This window comes from Bombus fervidus, chromosome 9, assembly GCF_041682495.2.
Source record: "Bombus fervidus isolate BK054 chromosome 9, iyBomFerv1, whole genome shotgun sequence".
Classification (NCBI taxonomy): Eukaryota; Metazoa; Arthropoda; class Insecta; order Hymenoptera; family Apidae; genus Bombus; species Bombus fervidus.
The window spans coordinates 8,108,339-8,119,789 of NC_091525.1; the positions used below are offsets into that span (position 1 = coordinate 8,108,339).

Sequence of the window (11,451 nt, forward strand, 5' to 3'; positions counted from 1 at the left end):
GAACAATCGGAGAACGAAAGCGAGTGACAATTTTCGTGGTCAATAAACCGCGGATTTTTATGAAAAACTTAAAAGTGTAAAAATGTACAAAATGCTGGTAATATACGAGAATATAAGAAAAGAAAGTAAAGCGGTTATTATAATTTTATTATAGGAGGTGAAATAAATCTTCACGTAGGTTTCGTTACCTTAGTTATGTTGATAGAAATATGAAATTGCATAAAAATCTGCAGTACACTGATCGTTATATGTCTATAATTATAAGTTCTACGATATACACAGGCTCGCCAGAGTATTGAAACACTTGTAAACCTCTTTTATGAATATACCACGTGTGTTAAAAATTCCATTAGCACTGGTCGACTTGAACAAATCTCTTACACCTATCCTTGTAATATCTACTCTAATTACGACCGATTGACGTTATTCGAAGAAAGTTTCGCCCAGTTAATGGCGTATTCCATTACCAAAAGTATCAATTAGAGTTATAATAGAATCCAATCAAATCTAACTCTGTATCTGTGTCATTGTAATAACGTTTCTCTTCCTTTCTCGATTGCTATCCGCCGTTCTATCTTTGAAACAAATTTTCGATACAAATGGTAAATAGCCTCACAATGCAATTTCTCTTTCTCATTACACGAACCAAGCAGGCGTGACTTCAACTTGAGCGGTACTTCATTTAACACGAACGATCGTGACAATTACTCGAGTCAACAATTCCAACCGCCATACATTGGCTAGGAAATGGCACTAACTTCGGTAGCTTTGGTTGTCCGTTTCCAAACGAAATTTCTCGCTGTCGTTCATAATTATCGATGGAAGTGGACAAAGTTTCATTTTGAACGTGACTTCAAGCGAACTTACAACTTTCAATCATGCCACAAATTCTATTTCTTCAACGAACTTCATTGAAAATAAAATATACAAGTATAAATAAAAATTAAAGTGCTACAAATTTATACGCACTACTTTATTATCACTTCAATTCAGAGGTTGAACTATTATATCAAAGTTAAATGTAAATTAGATGCAAAAATTCGCAGAATGCTCGTAAAATATAGAAATATACGAAAAATCTAAATTATAATGTTCGTTGTAACATTTACAACTTCTTCTAGTTGCGTTCAGAAAAACACCAAGTTGCATAAATTTCCTCAGTCTAATTACAATCTATTACTACACTTTAATACATAATTTACATACAAATTAATATCACCGTAACCAATACCTGATTTCGTATTTCACATTTTCCGCTTGAATTCTCCTTCGCAAAATAATATCTTATTTACTCCGACCGAATAATTATAAATGAAAATTAATCAAAGATTCTTGTAAACACAGAAGCAACAGAAGCAAAGAAATTCTGAGAAATTCTACACAACTTTCTATGTATGATACTCGGTATTCTAAAACGAGCTATTAGATAAGCGACTAGGGCCTCGTTCGAGTCCAAGTTACGTTGAAAATGGTAGCCTATCCAGCTGGCTCAAGTACTCGAGAAATAACAGTAATCGAATGGTAACGTGAGTCCTCGTCCTGTTCCGAGAACACCGCCCGAAGTAACGCGCTGATGAGACAAAATTGACCAAAAAGTAGTAAACAACCCTAACCGAGTAACACACGGCATTGAAGCCACTTCATCATCGAATCATTGACTGGGACGTCGCCTTAGGCGGGCCATTCGATGAGTGTCTGAATCCTAAGCGTTTTACTCCCAGCCACCTCTTCAAATTGCTGCCCTAACAGGGTCTCGTTTACGAACCTTGGGAAACAATGAATGATGGTAGTTACGTTAATGCGGAGAAAAATCTTCCACCATCTTCTTAACGTTCTAGTTTCTAGGGTAACTTTCGCGTTAAGGATCGATGAATCTGATTGTTTTATCCGAAGATCATTCGTTTTTTGAACTATTTGTACTCGTAAGATGTTCGCGTACGCTATAGGTCACGATAGACTGCTGATAATTATAATTTACAAGATCAGGTTTCAATCGGAATACTAAAATATCTGAGAAGCACGGCAGAAAAGTCAACGTATTTCCATTTCGCCAATTAAGGGTGAAAAGCTACCCCAATTACGAGAGAACGTTAATATTCAGTCTCCATACCGAAGCAGTATCCGATCCTTGCAGGGAAACTTAATTCCAAGTACTCAGGAACGCCACCATCGGTTCACCCGAGCAACTAGAAAAAGTCCCTAGGGGCGCTCGCACAACGCACCATAAGGCTTACACGGTCACGATTTTTTCCGCGCGCGGAACTAGTTTCCTCTCTCTATCGAGGGACAAAATAACCGTATACGATCCCGGTAGATCGCGGTAAATTTATGGTAATCGTCGATAGTCCATTTCTATCGACGGGGACGTTTCGCCTTTTCCTAGCTTTTTCCCAGCCGACGGGCCTGACCTCGTATGCTACCTTCCAGGCCTGGTCTGATGTCGCCTGATTGCCGCCCGATTAGGTATAACCAACGAACTACACCCGTGCAGCTCGAAACGAAGCGGCGGCGTTGTCTCCATACACGTAGCGGTGGAGGAAGAAAAAGAAAAAAAAAAGAAGAGAGAAAAAAAGTACAGAGGAAAAAGGGAGGAGGAGGAGGAGGAGGATTGATTTTCCAATGAAGTTTCGTTGCAAAAAGTGGATTTTTCGATTGAGCGATTAATCTTCGAGCGGAACGAACAGCCTCGACGTAAGAACCACGACAACCGCGGGAATATAATTAGAGAAAAAATGTCTGCTCACATGATTGGACGACACTGAACGATAATAAACCGCTAAGGAGAGGTAGGATGGTTTTCGCGTAATAACACGGCCGAGATTCGAGCTGCTAAATTATCGGTTGCGTAATACAGAAATCATGGATTTCAGTTCGAGCGGCAGGGAAAATAAAGAAAATAAATATAAAAAGTAGGAGGATACAGGGGAATTCGGAAAGCTTCGAGCACCTGTCGCGGTTCTCGTTTCGCGCGACGTCCGCCTGTTCATTAAGGAATGCGTAATTACTACTTCTGAGGAGACGTTTCGAATTTTTCTGATGTAGGGCTGCCTTTGGGTGGTATATACTTAATTAACTGGCGCGTTATTTATAAACGTGGATGGGAATGGATATATTTTCGTGGGCAACGTTTGCAGCAACTTCGATTGAATGATATACAGTGGTTGCGCAAAGCACATCGCACCAGCGATATATTTATTGTAGAATCTACTAACTAATTAGGTCCAGGTAATTAAATTTCGTATCATTTGGCAGAATATTCAGACGAATACAGAGTTTCGATATTATGAAAATGAAATGTATACAAACTGGTATAAAGACCTTCCACTGGAAAACAAAGAGTATGTGGCAATACCTTTTGTAGCCATTACGTATGGAATACTGCGAGGATCACGTGAACTGTTTGCATGATTTTCTGGGATATGTATAGAATTTTTGAAGAATAGAGAAATTGTGGTATACTATCATGATGCCAGATTGAGTATCTGAGACTATTGGACAGTTTTGGTGAGAATATTAGAGCTGTAAGATACGTTAGAATGATTAGAGGCCGCAAAAGGTACTGGCAAGTTGTCTCTTTTAACGTAAGATTGAGCATTTTGAACGATCGGGTATTACTTGGTAGCATTAAATTTCTTTTAATTATCGAGCCTGTCAAGATTATATGCTGGAAGCGCGATCATTGTAGCAGATAAGAAATATTAAAATGTCACGAGTAATTTACGACGAAGAATCTTCAATCTCATAAATTAATACCAATTCTCATATTGGATACAATCTATGTTCCTCGTATTTAAATCACAACTCTTAATAAGGTCAACTTTTTTCCCAAAAGAAGTTACAGAAAATTAGCATTAAGAATCAATCTTACTCAAAGTGTCATTCTGTCGCTCACCTATATCTAGATAGAAATCTAAGTAATTAACCTTTCCATTAAACCCTTAATCACACAACAAAAGCCTACCTCAAAGATCCTAGCCTATGGCAAATATTATATATCACATAGAAATTAATTTTTCACAAACAAATTCTCCAAATGTTAAACTAAAAAAAATCTCAAGAAAATCACGATGATTTGAAGACCGTAACACAACAAAGCACTACTTCTACATTCATCACTGTTAACACGCTCCATAATAATCCTCCCCCATCAGTGACGCGTTTCACGTCTTGTAAATCGCCTCGCATATAAACGTCCACGCGTGTCCATAAAACGTCCATCGAGGTTTTCCACTTGACGCATACGTTTTCAAACGATCATCCCCTCGTCCCTTTCGATTCGTCATCGTGGTCATTCGAAGAATCGGAGCTAGCGCATACGCGCGCTTGCAATGAGTAAACTATTATTGGTCGTGCCAAGCACACGATCGATCGTTTCTTTTCCTCCATATAATAATTAATTCTATTCTTAACAGAAACTTGCAAACCAATCCTTTTCCTGGAAATTATTTCCTCGATCTTCCGCTTTTCACAGTTACACAAAGCCAACCAGAGATACGTGTATATTCCCAAACGAAAATAAATTTCCAAAATTCCGCATAAAAATTAGCCCTTCGATAAACTGATATATATATATATATACAAGGTGGGGCGGTAATTGTGATAGAACTGGGTAAAGAGCGATTTCACGTGAAAAAATGAGAGAAAAATTTAAAATAATAAAATAAAAATCGACTTCCAAGATAAGGCAAGCATATTTAAACTTGGCTAATTGCAAACTGAACAAGAGTAAATAATCGACAGAGGTTTTAACTACATTTGAAAATAAGTAGAAACTGTAGAATAGAATTTTTTCACTAGATGCTTCGTTTTCGAGGAAATTAAATTTGAAAATTCATCATGTGCGTGTACCCGACCAGTTTGTATTAAACGCATTTAAACTTCATTTTCTTCAAGACGAAACCTTACACGGAAGAATTTTATTTCACATTGTTGACTTAATTCACACGTACAATAACCTTCTGTCGATCGTTCACTCATACATACGTAGTCGTTACTTAGCCAAACTAAAGCAGACTCGACAAATTTTCAAACTGGATCTTCACAGAAACGAAGCGTCGTGCGAACAAATTTCATTCTACAGTTTCCACTTATTTTTTCACGTAGAATCTGTCCGATTCTATTAACTGATACCGCCTCATCCTCTACAAATATGAATGCTTCGTGATAAAACTCTTGTTTCTAACATACGTCGCGTTTGGTACGAGTTACATACGATCGAATGATTTACAATCGACTAGAGATCGTAGATAAAATTAACTGTGGTACGAACGAACCGACGAATGGCGAGACATGAAACTCCGCGTGCTTCAACTTGAAATTGGTAATGTCTTCACACCTTCACAGGTGGAAGAAACTGACGCAGTTGTCGAACGGTATCGTTCGTCGTACAATGCACAGCTACCTGTTTTGCTTTGCCTTGGCTAATTAGATTCCAGTTACAGGTAGCTGGTAATCGCTTGGAGATAAATGGGCGAACTGTCGCGCAACATCTGTCTGAGTGGAAGTATGCGTGTTGTAAAACGATAACGAGAATCATCAATTTTACGAGGAAAAATTTTTTTAAACGTTCCTATACTCCTGAGGAACCTTCCCTTTTTTTTTAATGAAAGTTTGTTTTATGACAAGCTTCAATTGTACAATATGATATCCAAATGAATTAAAAAAATCTTATCCTTCACCGAATATCCTGATGTTTTTCCCAGAATTTATTTATCGGTATACAATAAATGTATTCCTATTTATCGATTCCTTCTATCGCCGGCAAAGTTATTCCGTTAATGAATTACGAGTAAGTCTTCGAACATTTCGCATAAAACTTCGTATGATATTTTTTGCGTGGATAAAATTGATTTAGATCATCTTGAAATTGATTACCTACAACTATTAAGAATATTCAACACGATTCCTTCACTAAAAATTCCTCAAAAAACGGGTTCTTTTAATCCATTTATCACGCGTACATTAAATCTGCCTATCTTCCTATCTCAATAGAATCTTTTAGCGAAAATTATTTCGACGACTTGCTCGATTCTCCATTTTTCACTAATTTACAAGATCGCTCCTATATTTTCCTAATCTAGAATAAATATCCAAACAGTTCCTCTAACTCTACAATTAATCGCCTCGGGCAGAGCTATTTTAAAAAGTTCAATCACCACGTAACACTACGGACTGCAACTACTAAACAAACAACGCTATCGCTTCTCTTCTCCTCCATTCACTATCCGCTATCATGGATGACTGGATGGAACGCTATCTCGTCGTTACGATATGGCCAGTATCGTGGAATAATTCATAATTGGTCCAGTGGTCCGGTTATCACTCTCGAATGAATCAATTACGCGAACCCGCTTGTTTTGCCTCGTCGTTTATGGCTCGAGATAAGAATGATCGCGCTGCGGACACAACAACGTTACAAAATCTTCGTTACGAAATCTTTGCGTAACCTCTTCTTTCACGGTGTAAAGAAACGCGTACGTTCCTTCTTATTTACCAGCCCTACGGAATATACACGTAATTATCGTGTTCGTCGTTTAAGCGCGATCGACTCCGATATACGCTGTTTACATCGCGACCAAATCGATAATCTCTCACGAAGCGAACCGGTCGACATAAGGGAAAAGGAGGGAGAGGGGAAAAAAAGCGAGAATATCGCGCCATGGGGTTTATTAACTTGGAATATGACGAGTTAACTCGCGGATCTCGGCTATCCGCACGTTCCACGCTTATAATTGATTCTATATTCTTGTTTATTACTTTAGAGACATATACATACATATTTATATAGGAATTAAGACTATGGTGTTTGGGAAAATTGAGGATGTTGCGCGTTAGCAGGCTCGCGCTTGCACCTTTGGGGAGGCCCTAGGTGCAGCATCATTACGAGGCATAATTGAGCTTTAAAGTTAGGTTTCAAAATGTGGCGCCATACAGAGCGGGCACAGTTGATGCACCTTGCGCACGGTAGAAAAAATAATAATTACACAGGTAAAAATAGGTGTTAATTCGATGTTCACTCTCGTAGGGAAAAGTAAAACTTTCTTTGGAAAGATCATTATTTTCCAAATATATTTTAACTTACATCTAGAAACATAAAGACATCCGAAATCATGTAGCAAAAGATTGAAACCCATAATTTACGGTTCATCCCAGCGGTCCTGCAAGGGCATTGCCTTTTGTCCGGGATTTCCCTCGAAAAGCCGTGAAAATCGTGTAAAGAAAGCGAAGTTAGAAATGGTTTTTCGATCGACAGAATTGCTCGACGATCGCGTGCGAAAGAAGCACGTATAGAGAACCAACTGACAACGATCTAACCATGTAAACGAACCTCCTTTTTTCCTTTCCTCGAAACCAACAAAAATACTATGTCGTTCGCAGGAAATAATTTTACAACGAGCATATGATTTCGAAATCGTTCGATGGAATTCGTAACCAAGCGTTGCCCTTCCGTCTAGCGATTAACGAGAAAACCGAATAACAGCTTTTAGTATTGCTCGATGAATCAATAACACTTTGTCGGATAAATATGTTATTAAAAACGACAACTGATATATTATTGCGGAATTAAAGAAATTAATATAAATATTCCGTGGAATAAACAGGCAAACACGTCTTAACATGAGATTGCTTTCTATTCATTAGATGTTATTTGAACGAACTACTGTTGTATCATGCAATTGAAAGAATCGAAAACTAACGAACCGTTGAATAAACTATGCGTTCTATGCGTTCGGTCGGAAAAAAATAATTATATTTTTCGGAAACGCAACTACGTATCTCGTTGAACCACGTACACATTCCACGAATTGACGGTAATGTCTTGATCAGTGAATCGGTCACTCGTTGATATTTCAATTAAAATTTATGTATTAAATATTTCTTTACTTAAGTACGTCTGTATAAGTAACGCGAGGATTGACTACTTTCTTATTCGCTTTAATGCGGTATCTGACGCAAAACATCGAACTATTAGGTATACGTAAACGTAAGTTATGTTCCGCAATCTGCGATCTTGTAATTAAGAAGCGATGTCGATTATAAAATTGAACTTTGATGCAAAGGCAACCATTCTTGGAAATGTATGTTCTAAAGATATATAAACGTCTTACAATCGATCTATTAATTTGTCATGTTATGAATATAAATAGTATCCCTGGATATCTAGTATTATAATACCAAACAAGCCATACACCGTTGCAAGACTACATAATTTTATAATTATTTAACCATTTTTATTCATCACCTTATCAGACCTATCCTTTGACGTGAAACTAATGGAACACAGAAGCAGAAATATGTCGTTTTATCTGACAAGTTTCGATAAGTTTAAGATAACTTTACTACGAAGCTTGATATTTGCCAGGAAGTCATATAAAACTTGATAACTTTACTATCAAGTTTATTTATGCAACAAAAACAACATTTATTTATTTCTCTACTTGTACCGCTATCAATGATAAAAAGCGATATAGGTACACGTATACGTAAGCATTCTTGCAACTATAAAAACATGAATCGCGTCTTTCGAGTCACGCGAACCAGAAACTGAAAGCTATCATTCCAGACACTGTGTTTTAATTTCCATCGTGTAGACAAATTTCAAAATCGAGTGTTCTATTTTTCTCCATTTTCCTTTATTTCTATCTAATCAATTACAATGAAACTAACAGCCAGAGAAATAAAATTGAATCCACAGAGAGAGAAAGAGAGAGAGAGAGAGACTCTCCATTAACACTCAATTGGTATCATTGGGTTACGTAGATGATCCACAATAGTTTCAATTAAATTACTTAATTTTAGGATACTTTATTTCAACTTACATTGTTTAATTTATGAGATAAGGTGCAAGATATGCGATATAAATATGAAACTAGATCCACAAGGATTAAATAATGTTATTCGAATCAAACTGCAATTGTTGCGATCACCTATGATCCAACGATGTCAGTTTCCTCTAACTATTTCCGGGTACAATTTATTAAAACCAGAAAGAAATAGATACGTTTTTCATCTTGGTCGGAAAAATAAGATAAGCACGCGTAATCTGACAATTGCGCGACAAGCTAATTATCCAAACATATAAGTACACTGAATAATATGCAATCACGATGATATTTCTTGCAGCTTTTACAGTTATAGTTCAACAGCAGAAAAACTAAACGCACAAGAGACAAACAAATGAACATAGTCTTTTCTTTAAATTAAAACAAATTAATACGGTACTCGATTGTAACCTAATAAATAACGAAATATATTCAACTATACTAAAAACTCTCAAGACTAAGGAAAAAGAAACATCTCTGCTGATTGTCTAACAATAACACGCTTACATATTTTCCAAGTTGAAACAGTCCTTTCGTCCTAATCCATCAAACCTAATGAACACAATGAAATACACTCAACTATTCCAAAAACGAAAAACACAAAGCTGGGAACTAAGAAGAACAAAGACAGCTGCGGGACGTACCTCCGGGAAATCTATGAGGGAAGATCCTTCCATGCCTGGACAGGAGCCAAGGATACAGCGGATAGCTGTCTCTAGGCGGTTGATGAGGATGCGGCGGTGGATGAGGTCCACCAGGCGCGCCGCCATGGGGATAAGGTCCGTGCGGTGGTCCATGGGGCGACGCGCCGTGATGCGCCTGAAGGGCCACTGCGAGATTCGCCGCTTGGAAATGTTGCGCCGCGGCCAAATTCGCGGCTAGTGCTAACTGCTGCGTATGATACTCGTTCTGTCCGGTTTGTGGTCCCGTTGGACCGTGTCCTGGTAGACCGTAAAGAGATTTCAACTGTTCGGCCGCGACCGCTGCTGCGGTTGCCGCGCCAGGCGGCGGAGCGAGGTAATTGGGACTCGGTCTGACGACTCCTGGTGGCGGCTGAGGGTGTGTACCGACGGGAGAATCACCGTGGGATATCCTATGAGGTGGACTGGGGCTGTTGTTCGGCGTAGATCCTCCACTGTGACTGTGAACCGTCGTTCTGCTAAAATCCAAGTGGGTGGCGGCGGATAAGTGATGATGATGGCCATGGTGATTGCCGTGATGGTGATGATGGGTGCCTGGATGTGACGGCGTTCTTCGAGAGTTAGGGTACGATTCCACGGAGGAACTTCGAGATACCGGCCGATCAGAGCCCTCGGAATGAGCGCCAGGGGATCGCGTGGTCACTCGACGAGTTCGAGGCGAAGACGAACCCTCGACCACGTCCATCGGGCTGCCATCTCTCTCGATTTCGACCCGTTCCAAACGGTCCAAGCGATCCTCGCGACCCTGTCCACCACCACCGACGATCGAGTCGATGCTGAAGCCGATCTTCGGCTTCGAGGGCACCGGTACAATTGGCGTCGGCGCGAGCGGCATCATCGTACGATTATCGTACGCCTGGCTGATGGACTGGCCACTTCTGCAACACGCGAGGACTCCAGGTAACTCGGTCGAGTCAGGTCCGCCGCATGCCTGCACCCGCCCCGGTCCCGGTTCCTTCACCAGACCGAGAACGCTTGCCTGCCAGACGTCCAGCCACGGGTTACTCCTTGAGAACACTTTGGACGCACTTATCGACGCACTGATAACTCCCTATTTTGGGATACTATCCCAGTTGTAACTTAGTGTTGACAATGTTCTTGATGACAATTATCGTCCGTTTCCTTTCGTTAATGAGTGCATCGTCCATTTGTTAATCTCTTCACCACACCAACGTATAATATCCTCTTAGTTCACGTATTATTCTACGACTGTTTTCGAAATATGCGACACTGCAGTTTCCACCACCAAGATCACCACTGATTCATCGTTCACGAGAGATTCGTGTAGCGTCACTGAGGGATCATCCAGTCCACGATGACCCCGCGCGAGACAAGGAGTAGTGTCACCACTGTAACGCAAGAGAGAGAGGCCGCAACACGAAGCGTTTCGCTCACACGGCCGACACACACTGCGATATCCCGGGACCGCGCCTCTCCATCGAGCTCCAGCCCCGCGGCACCAAATTTACTCCGGCCAAAGGAACCACTCGGGCACCGTTGTCCCGAAAAAAGAGCAACTGTGGCCCCAACGAGCGTATCTGGAGACTCCAGCGGACCACGGGCTCTCTGACGGATGTTTCTGGCACGAGAGCTTGCTAGTGTTTGAGCAAATTACAGGCTAAACGAGGCGCTGTTGGATGGTGGTGGGGGGGAACTGTTCCTCGGCCACTTCCCAACCCCACCGCCGTGCACCGCCACTTCACTAGTGGGGATAGAGAATCGACGAAAACTGGGCGGTTCTTCAATGTACGAACAGCTATACTAGGCGTACACCACTTCAACAGGATTGGACGATTCGTCGAGGTAGAAACTCGCTGGTCGGCACCAGCCACGCTACCTCGATTCCGCGAGCAGCGTACGAGCTGCAGTGGGGCGACGCATTAGTCGCCGATGGGCGTTAAACTCACGTTTTTGTCGTGCGATGAAAA

The 11,451-nt window shown here is 40.5% G+C and overlaps 1 protein-coding gene across 1 annotated transcript in view; it reads right to left on the reverse strand.

The window, feature by feature from the left end:
• LOC139990584 (uncharacterized) overlaps positions 1–11,136 on the reverse strand; it is a 54,164-nt gene extending 43,028 nt beyond the window's left edge. The window contains exon 1 of the mRNA XM_072009985.1: positions 9,467–11,136. Coding sequence (XP_071866086.1) covers positions 9,467–10,361 — 895 coding nt within the window. The 5' untranslated portion in view covers positions 10,362–11,136. The remainder of the gene's footprint in view (positions 1–9,466) is intronic.
• Positions 11,137–11,451: the final 315 nt, after the last annotated feature.